Here is a 20,382-nt window from a genome sequence, read left to right as displayed (position 1 = left end):
AATTGCAGAGGTCCCGACAGTGGTGGACCGATAACTGGCAGAAGACTGATTGTATTTGAAGATACACGGCACCCGCAAAACTCTCAAGTGCCCATGTCCCCATATAGCTACGTAGATCCGCCATTTAAACTGAATCGACCTTTATCACGGGTAAGATCCAACCAGAAATCGACCTGCGATACCGAGTCAATCATTACATAACTTGCCGATTATAAATTCTTATCTAAGAAATTGTCAACAAGAAAAATCAGTCATTCTCATTACCAAGAGGGTGTTTTTTGCGTGGCCTTAACTTGTACATTATTCGATTCTGGTAATAAATGTCACACTGTAATATATCGACTGGTATCTGCAATGACTTTTCTCGGGTCCATCCTTTTTACAGTAGCCCATACATTTTATCACATCCGCTTGCTTTCACGCGATAAAAAAAAGTGATTTGAGGAATCGAACTATCAACCCGCCGCATTACGTGGACTAGAACTCCTAACCTACCTACTTGAGTGGAACACTTTAACCACTGCGCCATCGAGCGTGGTCACTCCGCGCGACGAAAGGGTATTACATTACATATTATATTACATCAAAAACCGGGCAAGTGTCAAGTATCTTAGCCGCTGGCTTTTGGGGAACCTGTACGTCATTTTAGATAATTCTTAAAAGTCCTTTCAGATTGAATTATTCTACACAACGGCGATAGGGCGTGAACTAACGATTAGTTGTCGAACTTGAAAGAAGTTACTATTTCTGTGAAAAGATCGCTGGAAAATGGTAAATAGGTATTTAAGTTTTAGGCGTTCAGCGTGTGCGCTCCCCGTCTCCACGGTACACCCAAAATGACCAATACGTAATTCTTTTAATTGCGAATTAATGTCATATAATTAGACAAAATCTTGGTGACTATTTCTAGGCTTTTATTCTGAGCTCTCCAAAATGTTAATTGGTTAAATCGTTCGTACTTGTATTAGTGAAAGGTTTTAAAAGGCAGAAAGTTTACATATTGTCTAGTGGGTCTATATGTGTATATTGGGTTGATTTGGAAATTGGAGAGATTTCTTTTTCCATCGTTTTCCTTTTGTATATACTGCGAACAATTAAATTTTGCTATAACCTGATATTTTTTCTTTCAAATATGACTCTCGACGTATGAAAGTTCGTATCTATGAGTTTTTAATTTTTGGCCATGGTCTTGTAGAAGAAAAGATAAGAAACTTCGAGTCAAATGAGATTTCATTACGTTGGATTCGAACATTTCGTGGTCAGGCTCACCATAACAGACCGCCAATGCATGGTTCATCATCGGGTAGGTTCGAAACCAGGAGATTTAAGTGTGCATCTGTCAATCAGAGTAGCCAAAGAGTACATAATTCCTCTAATTTCGTCGCATTTTATGTCGTTCCACCCGGAAAACAGTTCCCGCACGATTCGAACGTCGGAAATTTGATTTGAGGGCGTAGTATCCGAGCTTGGGAGGGGGGATGGTTTTGTAGGTACCACTGGATTTCAGAGAGCTTTAGAGACTACCAGAGCAATCCAAAATCTACATAAAGAGCCCGGTTTATTCTATTCATCACTGAGCGATCCACTGGTTAGCACGCCGGTGAGTGTGCGTAATCATACAATAGAGGTTGCCCCGGGACCGGCAAATGTTATCGGTATAGGCATGTACCGGTATATTGGATATAGGTTTATGTATTTATGCATGTACTTTATATATATATATATATATATATATATATATATATATATATATATATATATATATATATATATATATATATATATAATTACAATTAGGGTCAGAATTTAGGATATGGTAAATTGTTCAGTTGAGAAAACACCTTAGTAAGCCATTTGATGATCATCTCCCCTGAATGGACTGAGAAAGTAAAAAGCGAGTGTGTTTCAAGGGTAGCTTAAAGCTTTATCATGATAAGTACACAATATCGAGGAATAAATAGTTCAATTGAACGTAACAAAATTTATTTACACGTACTTACATCTCAATTATTATGTACGCAACATATTTTCCCATAACGTTGGGAAGGTTTAACCTGATAGGATCGTTTTGATAAAAGGAAAAACAAGAAATTTAATTTCAATAAATTATTTGAAACCTGCGAAAAAACATAGAATTTTTGGGACAAGCTAATGTGGAATTGCAAATTTGAAATCGAAGTTTTAAGAAATGTGGGGAATTATGAGATTTGGCGATTGTGCAGATGATACAGGTCTTCGACTGTAGAAGTGGTTCCATTTAATTTTTTTTTATTGAAAATTGTCAATAATTGATAACTTGCGACCGACTTCATTCACTTCTGCCTCTAAGCTGGTCTGCAACTTCATTGCCTCCGTGGTTGAGGAAAGAGCTCTTCTGATGTCTGCTTCATCATTACTTTGGAGCATATCGTGTGTGGCCTAGCCCACCGGCCTGTAGACTAGTATATAGCCGTCGTTCCACAAACAACCAGGTTGTAGGGAACCGGTAACAACGACTGGTATTTCGACTAGCCGGCCCGGGGTCCCTGCTCGGTTTCGCCTCTCCTCGCTTTTCCTCTTGAGTTGGTTGAAGTAGACATTGTCATTTAAAATATTTTGTTTATGTTATTCTGTATGAATTGTAAGTTGTATTTTTCTTATTTTGAAATTTGCAACTTTATTGAATTTTGAATTTTTGAATTTTATCCCGGAATTGTATATGTAATAAGGATCAATAAAGAATTGAATTGAATAGTCACCTAATACACATGCCATCAGAGGACGCGGAGCCGTATATGACAGCTATGCTATTATAAATTGCTAACCTCGTGAAACCTGCATACCCCTTATGTCGAACATATTTTCTAAAACATTTGAATATTGAAATTATATGTTAACACATCTTCATATTGATCGCTTGTAGCCGCCGATGAAATTCACGCCGGCCCTACACAGATCGTAGATAGCTTCGTCATTCTACCATCATCCCCATGTCAGGGTCTTGCTTTTATATCAGACTTCCAAATCGTGTATACATCCGCCATTTTGACCGAATAATCCGATTTACTTATCATTTCTATTTATGCCTGTCACTTCTGATACAATCATACATCATTCACTATTACATTACGTCTTCTAATGATATTCAACGCAATATAACATTTCGACGTTCAAATAGAGCTCATTACATAATCAAAGGGAGCCATTCTACATCTTTGTCAATAATAACAATCGGTGAAGGTCAATACCTCAACCTCGATCGCTAAAACAATGGAACGCTTCCGAAACGCTAAAATTCATGTGTCGTCGATACTCCCAAAGAGAGGAAATAGCAGTAAATCAAATGAAATTAACGAAGTAATTAACTCTGTAAATTCGTACACTATGCGACTATGCGAACAACAAGAAATACCATTCATTGATAATAACCGCGTCTTCAAGCCACAGGGCACCGTACTCGAGCAGTATTACGCGATGTCGGATAGTTCGGGTATCCATATTTGTCGTAGCGGAAAAAACGCCCTTCTTGATAACTTTTTATCATCAATCACCAGAGAGGATGATGGTGACACGTTTGTGACTCCTGCGAAATCAGGCAAAAAACGAAATCGTAGTGACAGGTCTACGCCCTCGCCCAGCGTAAGCCAGTCTGTAAAAAAAGCCAGTATTAAATTTAAAAAAAATAGCACTTGATACTTCTGAAGATACCGAATTTTCTTGTTCTTCTAGTCAGTACTTTTGCTCTGCTGACTTCAACGAAAAGTTCCTCCCTATTAATCGAAAGTTTAGTTTAATTCATATTAACTCTCGCAGTCTTAATAAAAACTTTAGTCAATTAAAAAGTAACTTAAAATCTATAAGTCATGTATTCGATATTATAGCAGTGACTGAAACGTGGACTAAGTTAAATGACAACAATAATGCGCTATATCACCTTGACGGATATAACTGTGAATTTCAAAGCCGATCATTTAGCAATGGTGGTGGTGTCTGTTTGTATATAAAGAATAACATTCAATATAAAATCCTTACTGATTTATGTGTTTGTAATAATGTATATGAATCTTTATTCATTGAAATTAAGAATGTAGTTGTAGGCGTTGTATACAGGACGGGTCCTGATATCAACTCTTTTAACCAATCATTTATTGATAAACTTGAATCCTGGCCTTTGATTAGTAATCGTAAATTTTATATACTGGGTGACTTCAATATAAACCTCCTTGACTATAACGAAGACTCCCGAGTACAACATTTCTTTGATTCTATGTGCTCCTTATCATTTCTACCGCTAAATGATAAACCCACTCGAATAACTGAAAACTCTCAGTCAGTCATAGATAATATTTTCACAAATGACATACCATTGAGTAAACATGTACCGGGTTTACTCACCTTTGACATTTCAGATCATTTGCCTGTTTTCGTATTTTCTGATATTACTACCTGTCAACCCACTAGAGACTCTTTTTTCAGGCGCCATTATCCTAAAAAATCTATGTTATTATTTTGTGATGCGCTTTCAAAAACTGACTGGGATCCAGTGCTTGGTGACCCTAATCCTGAGTCTTCATATACCGTGTTTTTATCTTTGTACAAAGAATTATTCGATCATTTCTTTCCCCTCAAATTGTGTGAACAACCCTCGGCTCGAAATAAGGAAAATAACCATAAGTGGCTAACTCCAGGGCTTCTTATATCGATTAAACGTAAGAATTCCCTCTATAAAAAGTATTTGAAATCTCGTAACTCTGACGATAAATCTGAGTATACTATATATAATAATAAGCTTAAACACTTACTCAGATTCGCAGAGCGTTCGTATTACGCTTCTTGCATTGATTTTTCTAAATCCAAGGTAAAGGATACATGGAACGTCATTAAAAATACCTTAGCCTTGAAGGGCCCTCCAAAATTACCATCTGCCTTATTAGACTCCTCTGGTACTGTTATAAATAATTGTAAAGCTATTGCTAATCTATTTAATGATTATTTTAGTACTATAGGCTCCTCTATTGCTAGCGATATACCGCAACCAGAACCCAATAGGGAAACACATGTAACTAACATATCTGATAATTTCTTTATGTTTCCGGTTACTGAAATAGAAATTCATGACATTGTTTCACAGTTTATAGGCAAAACTTCATCTGGATGGGATGAAATCCCTATGTTTATTTTTAAACAGTCTATCGAGCATATTTGCAAACCGTTAATGCATGTAATTAACAATTCATTTGTTACTGGTATTGTCCCATCGGGTATCAAAATGGCTAGGGTAGTCCCTGTTTATAAATCCGGTGTTATAAATAATGTGTCCAATTACCGCCCCATTTCACTTTTACCAGCATTTTCAAAACTTTTTGAAAAAGCTGTTAGCAACAGGTTATCTTCTTTTATTGATAAACACAATATTCTCTCATGTAACCAATTCGGTTTTCGAAAAGGTCTCTCCACGTCACATGCTTTAATCGCATTCACTAATTACATCACTGAGAATCTAGATAATGGAAAATTTACTGTTAGTATCATGCTTGATTTAAAAAAAGCATTTGACACTATTGATCATTCTATATTATTAGACAAGTTGTATAGTTACGGAATTCGAGGGGTTGCTCATTCATGGTTCAAATCCTACCTCACTAACCGCTTACAGCAAGTGTCGTTCAAGAACTATTTATCTGATGTCAGTCCCATTCCTATAGGGGTACCTCAGGGTTCCATCTTAGGGCCCTTGCTATTCATTTTGTTTGTTAATGACATCGTTTATTCTTGTAATTTAAACTTTTTACTATTTGCTGACGATACGACTGCCATTAACTCTCATTCCGATCTGAATATACTGCAATCAAATACTAATGTTGAGCTCACTAAACTGTTTAACTGGCTAAACTCCAATAGGCTATCTGCTAATCTGTTGAAAACGAATTATATGCTTTTCCATAAAAAGATCAATATTCTTGATGATATCGACCTTGTAATGGGTAATGTTTCAATAACTAGAAACAGAGAAACAAAATTCCTTGGTGTAATAATTGACGACAGCCTAACATGGAACTCCCACATAAACAAGCTGTGCTCTATTGTTAGCAGAAATATTGGTGTATTAAGAAAAGCACGACGTATTTTTCCTAGATCCGCGCTCATCAAGTTATTCAACGGTTTCATCCTTCCGTATCTACAGTACTGTAATATCGTCTGGGCATCTAATTATGTAACTAGGTTACGACCCCTTATTTTGCTTCAAAAACGCGCTATTCGCATTGCTAGTGGGGTAAATTTTCTAGAACACACTACTCCACTGTTCAAAAAGTCGTATCAACTCAAACTTCAAGACATCAATGTGTTCCAAAATTCTGTACTGATGTATAAATCTGTCCATGTGTTGCTGCCTGTCAAATTGTCCAATAGTTTAATTCGTATTTCTGATCTTCATTCCCACAACACCCGTAACTCTAATCAATTTCGTTTACCTTATTACAGAACCAATATCAGGATGTTTTCTCCTAACATTAATTGTATTAGAGTCTGGAATTCTCTTCCAACTGAACTTCAGCAAGCATCCAACATCGATATATTCAAGCGGAATTTGAAAAGACATATAATAGGATTGTATTAATACTTATCATACTTGTGTTTAACATCATGTCCATCCATTCCGCCAGGGCATTAGGCTTTTTTTCATTAAAAGTATACCCCCCTTTGGGGTCCCTTTTTGTCCTTTTTCTTTACTACGCTTTACAGTGTAGAAGTACTTTCTGTAACTTTTCTTTTATGTAATAGTGATGACTGTATTTCTGTATTGTATCTCTTAAGTGAAGAAATAAACTTATTATATATATATATATATATAATATTTTGCCGAATAGCTTGTATGTGTACATAGAACTGTGACGTTTTGCACATCGATTTACGGCTGTCGTTTGCAAAATGACGCTGACTGGTTATCATTGTTTAGGTTTCATAATGGTAACGTTTTATAAGGCGTCAAATTAGAAAATCGCCCCGAAACTCGTAAAATTTCACATCTCACAAGATGATACCATAGTGCGATTGTGATCAGAAATTTTTACTCACTTCGTTTTTAAACGATCAGTGCACACATTGTTTGCCGGACGGATGTTCAAATTGTTTTCTGAAAAGTGGCATGGAAATACTGTCAAAATTAAAATAGCATTTTTGACGCGTCAAATGACGTCAAATTCACTTTATTCAAAATTTCATCTCATTTCATAATGCATTTAATAAAGATCTATATGGTCCAGGAATTAATATTAAGGTTAAGTTTAGTGCTATGTGTAGGTAAAACACTCCAATTGTATTTGGCTGCCTCGCTGGTCTAGCAGTGTCACTGTGCTAGTGCTTGCAGGCCTGAGTTCGAATACTGTTCTTTTCTCTCCATTATATTTTCTCCACAGATTTTTGAGTCGTGGGATAAGTGTGGGATTCTAATCAGAGCAAATTACTATGGGCAAAATAGTGACCATATATAACAGGAATAATTACCCGTCGGTGATCCTGTACCCAAAAACCGACCTGATCAGAATCAAGATGGCTAACTGCTGAAATCAGCACTTTTTACAAATTTTTTTTTTCTAATTTTCAAGGGAAATTTTGAAGATGCTTTGATCAATCAATCATTCTTATATTTTTATCTACCAAGTGCCCATCAGCTTACGAAATGGGTCGATCGGACACAAGTCGGCTGTGTGTTACCTTTTATTGTTCCCAAAAAGGTCGACTGATTTTGGCTTGACTTTTCGCTCTACGATCCTTATCAGACACTAAGGTTCGTGGTGTAATTCATGCCTGAATTCAGAGACCTTCATCCATTCCTTGCAAGGGTTTGATTCCCTACTAACATAAACCCTACAACGGTTTATTATTGCCCAAGGTTCCTTTGGACAGGTTGCCACTACTAAGCGGCCACCAGTCTGTATGGTATATACATAGCAATAATACATTGGATTGTAACAGCTGCCGCGAAACGAAGAGCTTTCGAGGCAGCGGCCGGTCTAGATCGGTGAGACCCGAGAGACCAGGGCCTATCCCCTCTTGAATTAGTTCTAAAGTGCAGGAAATTGCACAAACGTGCACATGGAATTTTTCAATATTTTGGCGGATCCCCAACCCTGTGTCTCGCGGCTCATACAAGACAGCCCTAGATCCGCCTCTGCGAAGGACAGACAGAGCAACCAGAAGAGAAAAAACAATGGATACTTATAGAATAAATGTATTATGAAATATGATTAAATTTTGAATGCAGTGAATTTGACGCGTCGTTTGAGGCGTCGATTGACTCGTCATTTGACGCGTCAAAAATGCCATTTTAATGTTGACAGTTTTCCATGCCATACAGGGCAGCTTGGGCTCCAAAACACAGGGCTGACCTAATTTACCACATCTGTTGAAATACTGTTGCATATGTTGCAAAGTTTGTCATGCAAATGTATACATACTGGTTAGCCTAATTGGTCAAGCGCATAACTGGCAAAGTAGTCCAGAGGTTCGACGCATCGTGCGGAATTATAGTTTTCCGGATTTAACACAATTGTTTTCTACTACCTTTTACCCTGTTACTTGTGGCCTCCACGGGCACAATTAAACTACTCTACATCTTTGTTTACTATATATCTGTTTACTGTGGCATCCACGGTTTCAGATCATTAGTACCACATGATATTCACACGTTATGAAATGATCCCACTTATTCACGGCAAATTAAACTGCCCTGCATTACAAAAATGACTTTCATAGCAGAAGACAAAAACTGTCGTCGACACTATCATACATTATAACATCAGCGACCAGCGACATGTAGACATGCAAATCAATTCAATAGCGAGTTGGGCCAGCAGAGTAAGGAGGTGGTTCCATTTCTGAAATGTTAGAATATAACCGTCTTTATCTACTTGTACAATAACAAATAGGCTCAATATGATAACTAGTTTCTCGACCACGTCCGGAAATTGAAATTACGACTAAATCGTCGTAGGGAAATGCCATGAACAGTGCAATGGTCATCCTCGAATGCACGATTAAAATATGGCCAGCCGAGTCGGAAACATGGCATTTGTGGCAAACAGGTTTTTAGATCAGTTGAAATTTTTGTTGTTGTTGAAAATATCAATATCAAAGTTTCAACTTAAATAACCAATCACAATATGAACATCATCTGTACACATTGTTATTTTCTGTCAATGTTGGACCAACATTTTCTCATTGAAACGACGTATTTGGCACTCGCAAAATTTCATAGATATACTTCTCCCATCGCAAGTTAGGCCTTTATCCCTATATCTGAGAAACTAGATATCTCAAAGCCTGTACACTGTCAACGTGTTAAAATTTTAAATTTACTCATTGTATTCGTCACTGGATAAAAAGGCTGGACTGGATGTGCTGATTGCGGTGGGTAGAAATCGACTTGATCTGTGTTTGAAGGATATTTCGACCAATTATCATACTGATGAGTCCGATGTGCATTCATCGGAGTGTCACCGGCTGGCGTCGCTACAATCCAGATACAATATTATTATTATGTTTGTATGTATCCACACACTTATTGAGAACAATTTCAACAGCGCAACTTACTCGATGGGCTGGTTTTCTTATTTTTTATCATCAATTTGTAAAGGATCACGATACCACCCGCTATACATACGCCAAGTAATACAAATCCTATGATGGCACCTGCAGTGCGCCCGCCACTGCAACGAAATAGTTTTTCCAAACCTTGATCAAGGTACTAGATCTTATAAATAGTCTATGGATATACAGAAACATCAGATACATGTACAATCAACCACTTACTCGTCCCAAAATGTACAACAAGTTTGTTCTCCGTCGTTACCGCAGCAATATGTGTAATCATCGCTCATAGAGTCTGATATTGGGCAAATAAAACGTCCCAATGGGAATCGAGTGATGTTCTCAACAATCTTGAAGTTTGTGCAAACTGTTGGATCTGAAAAAACGATGAACAATTAATCACTGATATAGGGCGTATAGTACGTCATCCGGATCGGAAATAATATATTCCACCATTTATATTTTTCAAGTTAAATACGTAAGAATGTGTACCTCTACATAGATCTACATCTAATAAAATCCAGGAAGAAGGACACCTGTGGGTACTGGAGTGTGTAATGGGTAGTGTAGTGTGATCTGTGTGCATTTGTGGCCAGCACACAGATCACATCGTTCATTGGGGTTTGGTCCAGGACTCGCGAGATTTTCAACAACACAGAAGTAACGTGTGATAAATGATGACTTGAATTGCATTACTACCTACCACCCCTCATTATTGTTGGAAAACTAAACGTTCCGCACTGACAAAAAATTAGTAATAACATTTTAGAAATGGCCAGAATTTTAACTTAGGTTCTATCTCATTTTCATTTTACAATTGCGATTGGTATAATTTTTTTTTAAACGGCCGTTTAGGCTTCATGTTTCGTCTGCAATTCACTGCAAATAGTTACGCAACTACGCACATTTCAGTGTTTTATTGCAGCTGTACACTCAATCGGCACCGTTCGTGACTAGCTTCACTGCGGAATTATCATTAATTAACATCGCCATATCACATCATCAACTTATATTGTGCCTTAAAAACCTAACAGCCGAAATAATTGAAATGCACACACGATTTCTATCATTGAAAATTGAGAGAGTGGCCATGTTTGTGTTCTGCTGCTTCGCGTAAATACCGCGCGGTGGCGCAACCGCGCGGAGTGGGGCCGATTCGTCTAGTATTTCTAATTCACGGAAATGATGAATAAACGAATGAATTTGAATGTATAATGCACTTTTCACGCTCGAATTTCCCAATTGACCATGGCGACAGTTCGTCTTAGGGTACCACACAAATTAATTTACCTGCGGAATTAGAAGAATATCGACCTCTCCTCATGAATGCCGCTGAGCCGTATATAGTTCCACCAACAATGGCCGCTCGATATGCCCGGCTTCCCGTGCCAGTGCTGGAAGTTCCTCCTCGACTTCCTCCTCGGTAACCTCCGCCCCGACTACCTCCACCTCTCCCACCTCTAGCAGTGACTAAAGCAGCATCTGATGAGATGAAAATGACTACCGTTCATAGCTTTTAACCTACTCGCCAAATGCGCGTCAAATGGACGGGTAGATATAAATAAGAGCCCCAAGGGCCAGCCTGCCAGCCTTTCAGTAAATGTCAAATGATGCATTCTGTGGGTTACAAGCAACATTTGTCAAAATACACTCCCAGCTCACAGTCAATACCTATACGTAGTTTACACAGTACAACCATGTTTTAATAAGTAGCACAGAGATGGAGCTGGCTGGAACACCTCAGAAAAATATTTTCCCTCGGTCTTATGGATTTGAAAGCGGAATAGAATTGAATTTTCTGAAATTTGCTGAATAAAACAAAATTGAATTGGATTTGATGTTTTATCAATTCAATAAAGTAAAATTGAACTTGATATTTTTGCTGATTTAAATATGATTGAATTTGCAGCTGAAGCATATCAAAGTCATCCATGCGATTTGAGAAAAAGCTTTTTATCCCAGACTTTGCATAATTGTTAATGATATATTCTGTAATGCAAATAAAAATATTACTTCCAAAAACCAAATCACCGAAAGATCTCACAGATATCGATCTTGAAAAAAAAAATCTTAAGTGTTAAAGTAAAACCCTAAAGTAATACAGTTGATGATTCCCCTGGTTCACGTGAACACTTGATGATATCTGCGGTCCAATCATACAGAGGTCTTTGCTTTCTGATTGGCTTTTTAAAATAGATATTTTTGCGTTCAGATTTACGTGAAAAAGCTCATATATATTTTAACGAGGCCCTTTTTCAAAATTCGGCTCGCAAAGATTAGGAGAATGGATAATGCTTTAATGAATTATTCGTATGAGTATATGCTCAGTTGCACGGGGCCTTAGCTCTAGAAACCATGTCATTTTAAATTCGCTCCATTTGTATAATAATAGGCTCAGCCTACGGCTGGCCTTAAATGGAATACGAGGAATGCAGTATGGACTAAATATTATAGGCTTTGTATTCCATAATGAAAAGAAAAACAGAGGGATGATGTTATCTATAAATTGAATTAAATTGAGTCATGTAATATATTAGCCATGCACAGTAAGTTCCTCGTGAAAAATACAAAACTCGGGAAATATACAAATGTCCTACGCACAGCAATGCAAAGATGCTAAGTATACACCGGAACCTCCTCTTGTTCATGGTGCAAAGTCAGAGTTAGGGGCAACTCTAGACCATGTAGATAAAAACTATAACGATCATTTTGTTCATAATCTGTGTACGCTCACGCAGTAATTTTCCTAACTCAGAGAAAATTTCATGGGAAGAAAATGGTACCGAGTTTGGAGGAATTGTCACAGATATTCAATAGTTATGGATGCTAGTGATAGTATTTTGAAAATGAGGTTTAACTTAGGTTGAACCTAAAACTGACTTCGCTAGGCTACACGATGCGCTATCAAATCAAGTTGAAATGGACATTAGCATCGTCTATCAATATTTGTGGCGTTAAAGTTATAGTTCACTGGTTATGATAGGTATTCCTTTCTAGGCAATTATATTTCCCAAGTATAGATATGGCAATGGTCAAAACCCCCAACGACCGTGACCGTTCTAATGAAAAATCTATTTCTAGTTAAATTGCTCGATGAATGATTTCTGTATAATAGCGCAATATATCTCCAAAAAATATCACGTTTACTTACTAAAAATGATAAAATTCGCCAAGAAAATAAGACGCACGAGAATCCGTCGCGTAGTGTACATGCTCGCTTTTGAGATATATGACATGATTGTATGCGTGACGGCTATGGTAGGATCAATATTTCTATAGCCACATGGTTATTCACGATAGTTGTATAGGTCTAAACGCACTTGCGTGCAGTATACTGTGTTCTTCATGATTGTTGTACAGGTCTAAACGATCCTACAATATGCTCACTACTGATCGATGTGTTCGAGTTCGTTATATAGGCTGATTCTAAATATCATCAAGCTGGTGCCATATTGCGATCGCTATCGCATAACATGAAAAAATTCAGTTGCCAGATGACAGTTTACAGGTGCAATGGTTTTTTGGTAACCGCTACGTAGGTCTATATACTGTAGGTCAATTTTTACTGCGTATTACTTTTCCAGTTAAATCTGTTTATTTCTTTCAATTTTCTAGAATGGATAGAAATATTAAGAAAGCAATGCTATCATTCATTTCAGCTTATTCCCTGTCCACGTTACACTCATTACATACCAATTAACTGCAAGTCAAACATGACATAACTGAGACAAATATGATCAATGACAAGAATGATTATACTTTTTCATAACTAGAGGACTAAATGTATTGTACTCTCGAGGTCCAGTTTTCCAAATACTAATGAAAACATATTACTACTGTTTTAATAATGCCACTTAAATAAGCGTCGTGGAGCGCTACGGCGAGACTGTCGCTTCATTTATCGTTCCCTAAAATTATACCAATCATGCAGTTACATTATCCGCTAATCTGTAATTTTCAAAAAACACAATGATAGGCAGGAATAAATACGCCAAATCGATATGTTTTTACCTACGAATTGTGCTAGATAACAATGAATTGACCGTGACATTTGATTGTATGAAATAATATTGTCCTTTGCCTTTTTAAACAATAACATTAAATAGATGGCTGACTAGTTGTCACTTCAAGATTTAATTAAACTATGCATGCGCAAGTCTCTTGATAGGAAATAAAATCGCGACTTAACAACTTCTCAAGAACTATATGCTCAATCGCGGCACTGAATCCCCACTTGTTAATCAGGGCGGGTGTTATTGCACTTTCGTACCTCCCTGAAAATTCATTTCTTCGTGATTATGTATCAGAGGGGTCTCGGGAATCAAAATATCTTTTGTAGATGTTCGAATGAAAGAAAGTTTAAGAAAAATAGACGGGTGATTTCAATTAAGATTTATTGCTTCAATCAGGTGCATCGAGACGATTTGAGGCAGTTATTAGTAATTCAAATCAAATCCACTTAATTCATCCATAAAGCAGGAGTGAACACGATAAATAAATAGTAACAATTAAAAACCGAATAAAAAAGAGACTGGTAACCTACAAAAGCTATGCAAACAGGTGGAGCAACATGATGACCACATGAGAGATCTGACTAAATCCGTGGATTTTAACTCTCAGGCCTATGAGGATTTAAAGAAGGAAAACAGTTCAAAATCAGTCGAGCTTAAAAAAGCAGGCCAGAAAATTGTTACATTAGACAAAGAGCTGAAAGAGGCAGTAAAGGATATAAAAAAACTCGAAAACCTGTGCATAGAGCTCAAGTGCACGATAAACAATGATCAACCACGTGACCCTCTGGAAAACACAGATGTAAATCTCGTTGTAACAAACCTTCCCTACGCCGAGAACGAAAACGTGACCAAAAAATGTGAAAACGTTATAAAAAAACTCGGGCTTAACCGAGAAGTGAAAGTGGTAAAACCTATCCGTCTAAAAAGCCGTAACCCAACATACCCTGGTATAGTTAAGTTTGCCATGCAGGATAAAAAAACGAAAATAGCAGTCTTAAGAGCGAAAAATGCACTTCTTAGAATCCCGAATTTCGAAAAAGTTTGGATTCGTAGCAGCAAGAGCCACTGAGAGACTCCATGAAATCAACACTCAAAGAATATTGAAAATGATGCCTGGAGGCAACTATCTAAAACTTGCCAGTAACGGACGACTGATTGACAAAACCCCGAAACCGAAAACCGGCCCCGTCGACAACGAACCCCCGATGAGAACCAAAGCTTTCATTCCTCCTAAAAAGACAGAAGAATATCTTTTAGCAAACTTGACAGTACGCAATTTTCCGCAACACCAGATTCCGCACCTACGCAGGTCAATAGATCTCAGAGAAACCCCAAACGACGTAGGATACCGTCTAACGATTCCGGTCAAACCCAGATCTTTACGTTAGATCAGCAGCCATCACTCCAACCCATAGAAACACCAGACGCCTGTGCTCCAACACCCAGTACGTCCGGCAACGAACATGAATATCTCCGCAACAGAACCAGTTCTTAGCGATATCCTGAGCCAAGCAAACAAAGTCCTAATCTCCGAATAGGATTGCAGCGTTGACCAACAGTCGCGCCAATTCGATTTAACCATTCTGTGCCTAAACGTGTGTGGACTACGGTCAAAAACTAGAACAGTTAATATGTGAAAAACGATATAATTGTACTAACTGAAACGAAATTAGACACTACCGATAAGCTATGGATCGAGACATTCGCACATGATTTGGGATATATCGTTTTTCCTCACAATAGAAAGGACCTATCCATTAGAAGATCCGGTGGTATCGCAATCCTGATGAGAAATAAACTTAATAAAGATTGTGTTGAAAATGTGTCCAACAAAGTGAGTCTGTGGGTCGAACTAGACCGAGGTTATTTTCTTGTTATATGTTATATATTGTTATATGTGGTAGTTACATCAGCCCTGAAACAAGGCGATGTTAACCTTTTTAACGAGCTAGACCATATGATGTCAACAAGATATTGAAAACAACCATATTATCATGTGTGGTGACTTCAACGCCCATACGAAAAACCTTCTAGATTACTTCCCAACAAACAATGATGATTTCATGGTAACGAACCTCACCTTCACGAAGCACTCGGTGATACGATCGACACCGTATCGTATTTGAATGATCACGGTTATTTAACTAGATATAATAGGGACCAAAGTGTGAATAATTATGGCCGAAAGCGCCTCGAATTTTGCAAAAGGTATTCTTTGTTCATGGTAAACGGTAGGGTCGGCCACGATAGACTTATTGGCGATTTTACGTGTGTAAAAGGGATTAACCACCATACAGTTGACTATATGAACGCGTCGCCTGATCTATTCCCAGTAATCTCGGATCTTCGTATACTTGATTTTGAACGGGCCGTGTCTGATGTACATTGCCCGATTCGCGGCATATTTAACTTTAAAAGTAGCTATGGGTCCCCCCAAGAAGAAAATATACAAGTTAATCGAGGTAGAATTAAATGGGACCCAAATAAAACCAATGAATATTCATGTGAAATGGAAGCCATCGATTTCAGCGATATACTAACAACCTTGGAACTGGCGAAATAAATCCAAATCAGGCAAATGATCTTATCTGCGACAGTCTAAAAAAGGTAGCTACAAATATCATGGGAATTACAAATCCCCGCAGTCCTAATATTAGAAACACAAGCGCCCGACCCAAATCGAATCTTAGTAGCAAAAGTAAACAATGTAGAAGGAATTATCGCCAAGCTAAGCGGCACTATGCTAAACATAAAACAGAAGAAAATAAAGCCAGACTAAATCGCCTTTTTCGACTGTACAAAAGCTCTGTTAAAACCGACAACCAAAATTGAATAGATAAACTAAATAAACGCATTAAGAACCTTAAAAGGTCTAACCCCAGAGACCTATGGAAACTCCTAAAGGACAAAGTCCGTTCCCCCTGCCTAGCAAATATCAATGACTTAACCAACCACTTTCGCCAACTAAACTCAAAGCCGACTTTCTCAAACGAAAACATAGACGCCGACCTAGAAAATATCACAATGGATAATCTAGATTATGAACCCAGTTGATCATGAATTGGCAGTTTCACAGTCCGAAATCTCCAAAGTTATACGAAATTTGAAAACAATTAAGCCCCTGGCCTTGACGATATTACTAACGAAATTCTAAAAAATGCAGAACCTGTGTTATCCCCAATTCTTGTCGTCCTATTAAATGAAACTATTACTACAGGAATCATTCCAGACAACTGGGTTTTAGGATCAATAATACCAATTTATAAAAATAAAGGATGACCCACATCACCTGATAATTACAGCGGAATAACTCTACTAAGCTGCCTAGGTAAAACTTTCACTAGTATCATTGTACCAGGCTCAGTATATTCCTAGAAATAAATGGTCTGTTAAACCTAAACCAAGCGGGCTTCCGTAAAAACCACAGGGTAAACGACCACATATTTACCCTGAAAAGTATATGTATCTTCTCTGCAAATAAGAAAAGATTATACTGCGCCTTCATAGACTACGAGAAGGCTTTCGACAAAATCTGGCGTTAAGCACTATGGCAAAAATTGTTGAATACCGGACGGGTGTAAATGGTAACATTTTAAGAATCATCCAAAATATATATGCTAATATCAAATCATGTGTACAGATGAACGGAAACAAATCTGTTTTATTGGTTTAAGACAGGGCGACAATTTATCACCAGTATTATTTTCTATTTACATAAACGATCTAGAGTGTTTTATGGCTAATGCAGGCTGTAGTTTTATTAATATAGAGGGTGATGATAACACAGTTTGGTTGAAACTTCTATAACTTCTATACGCAGACGATACGCTAATTTTATCAGAGCCGCAGAAAGACTCCAGCACGCCTTGGACACCTTAGTAAAATATGGCAAACTTTGGAAGCTTAAAATTAACTGTGCCAAAACAAAAATTGTTATTTTTCAGAAACGAAAATCGAGAAACCGAACTGAATTTAGTTGAGACGGCTCAACTTTAGTTGAGAGGGGCATATAGATTGACCCCCGTTTGAATACGCCGCTGCAAGTGACGTTTACAGCCTAGAGGCCGCAATCATTGACCGACTGTTTCCAAACTTGGTACACAAGTAGGGTGTCACTAGGGCCAGAACCCCATTTAAATTGGGTTGATTCAAATCATGGCCACCAGGGGCCGACATGAAAAACGATGTTAACAGCCTAGGGGCCGCAATTGGTGACCGAATAATTTCAAACTTGGTGCACAAGTAGGATATCACTGAGCCAGAACCCAATTTATAATTGGGTCGATTCGGTTCAAATTATGGCCACCAGGGGGCCGACATGAAAAACGACGTTAACAGCCTAGAGGAAATAGATAGAAATAATTGTTGCCTCGATATTTCTAACGCATTTACCACAAACCCTGTAACTTTCGCGTGGCGGTGAATTTCAGGCGGGGGGCATTCGAGGCTTGCCTCATTCTAGTACTTCGAGCTGTACCCAGATTTTGTTCCCTGGATCCGCCACTGGAGCCCCTGTGGTTTTTATGGCAAAATTACCATAGGATATAGTGATTATGGAACTATAGTGGTGAATTCATCGAGTCAATGATTTACTCAGTAATAAAATCCTTACTCACATCGACTAGCATAACACAGCCATTAACCATACTGTGTAACAAATCACTCCAAGAGCGTTAATTCCCGGATAGCAGGAAAATCTCAAAGGTAATTCCTCTTTTCAAAACTGGAAATAAGGAGCTGCTAAACAACTATAGACCTATCTCCTTACTCCTAGTATTATCAAAAATACTTTAAAAATTAGTACATAGACTCTATCAAATTTTGAGTACGCATAAAATTCTTAATATCAGTCAGTACAGATTTAGATCGAATCATTAAACTAGCCATGCTATTACCGAATTTATTGGCAACGTAATACAAAATCTGGAAAAGGGTGTTAGCTCCCAACGACTTTTCCTAGACTTGTTCAAGGCTTTTGACTCTCTTGATATATTACTATATAAATTATCGTTCTATGGTATCAGAGGTTATGCTTACAATTGGTTTAGACCATATCTCACTAATCGTAAAATGTTTGTTAAATATGACGATGAATATTCTACCGATAAAGAAGTTAATTTCGGTGTACCTCAAGGTCTTAGGGCCTTTGTTTTTTCTAATCTACGTCAATGATCTTCACTGAAATATACGTTATGCTAAAGCTATCTCCTTTGCAGATGACACAAACTTATTAATTTCCAACAGAAATATCAACTCACTAATATACAACACCAAATATGATCTAAACAAGTGATTGGTTCAACGCTAACAAGCTTACCCTTAATATCGATAAAACAAAATGTATATAATTTGAGACAAAAGAAAACAACATTATAGAAATCAAATTTGCAGATATGTTTCGGCAGTGAAATTCTTAAATTGGATAAATCCTCCAAATTTCTTGGATTATGGATTGATGACAGTTTAAATTGGGACCATCATGTTAAACGGTTGGTAAATAAGCTTAACAAAAATTTATATCTTATTCCAAGTTGGTCGAAAAGACTTCTGTATACGAGTTATATTCAAACACACCTTACCTACGCACTTATTATATGGGGTCCTATGTTGCCGTCCTGCCAATGTAAAACCATATTCACAATTCAGAAAGAAAGCAATACGACTTATAGATAACGCGTCATATAATGCCTCCACAGATACTATTTTTTGAAAATAAAAAATCCTTAAATTTCAAGATCTAATTAACTTAGAGATTATAAAACTTGGATATCGATACACTATCAACAAGCTCCCAATTCCATTACAAAATATCTTTCAGCAGAACTCAAACTTCCATCACCATACACCAGACAACTAAATTATCCCAGAGCTGCATTTCATAAATACAAAACTTTATAGCAAATCATTTCTTGCTCAGATGCCACGCACCTGGCACAACGCTGCCGACTGTCTTCGTACGTCATCTAGCATCAAATCTCTTTCGTATCTATTCAAGAAACAAACCTTGGATAACTACAATTAATTATATAGAGAAACCTCGATAGAAATAACAGCAATTCCCTCATCACTGTCTTTCTCGAAAACGATTTATTGTTGTTCACTATGTGCTATTACTGATTATGATAATTATGTTTGTTATTACCATTAATATGACCGTCGTCGTCGTCATTATTATTATTATCATTAATATTATTATTATCATTACTTCATTATAATAGTATTCATTATTATATAATAGTTACAGGGCATCTCCCCTTATGGTACAGCCCCCGGCTTGGAGATGTCCTTTTCTCGAATTGTATTGATGTGCGTATATCACTTATTTGTAAATTGAGAGAATAAAGCATTCATTCGTTCGTTCGTTCGTTCGTTCGTTCGTTCGTTCGTTCGTTCGTTCGTTCGTTCGTTCGTTCGTTCGTTCGTTCGTTCGTTCATTCAATAGAATTGAAATATTGAAACATAGCTGCATAGTAGCGATAACGGGTTTCTGCTTAACTGGTTCATATGTCGCACTGGGAAGCGTAAAAAAGATTTCATCGAAGCACAACCTGTTTCAACAATATGCTGGATATGTGGATCCATAAAGGCTGCCACGTTAAAAGTACTGATGTACCAAGCCTAATCAAAATGGCTTTGAGGATACCGAAGATATGGTCCCCTGGTGAGAGTTACATCAACTTTAAAAAAATCTCGTGTCGAGGCTGGTGTTGGCCAGAAATATTTCTGGAAAATTCTTTCGAAGACGCAAGATGCATTGATTGATCAATTAATTTTATGTTTTCTTTCTTAATTTACATTT

At 37.4% G+C, this 20,382-nt stretch overlaps 1 protein-coding gene across 1 annotated transcript; it reads right to left on the bottom strand.

Annotated features, from left to right (window-relative positions):
- Positions 1–6,858: 6,858 nt before the first annotated feature.
- On the bottom strand, positions 6,859–12,806 carry LOC141911525 (uncharacterized). Its single transcript, XM_074802514.1, has 6 exons — positions 12,722–12,806; positions 10,861–11,052; positions 9,793–9,946; positions 9,574–9,689; positions 9,340–9,492; positions 6,859–8,858 (listed from the first exon to the last, which is right to left on the bottom strand). The coding sequence occupies exons 1-6, from the start codon at positions 12,804–12,806 to the stop codon at positions 8,815–8,817; spliced, it is 744 nt and encodes a 247-aa protein (XP_074658615.1). The 3' UTR covers positions 6,859–8,814.
- Positions 12,807–20,382: the final 7,576 nt, after the last annotated feature.

The sequence above is a fragment of the Tubulanus polymorphus genome, chromosome 10 (genome assembly GCF_964204645.1).
Source record: "Tubulanus polymorphus chromosome 10, tnTubPoly1.2, whole genome shotgun sequence".
Classification (NCBI taxonomy): Eukaryota; Metazoa; Nemertea; class Palaeonemertea; order Tubulaniformes; family Tubulanidae; genus Tubulanus; species Tubulanus polymorphus.
This window is presented reverse-complemented; position numbering and strand designations above follow the sequence as displayed.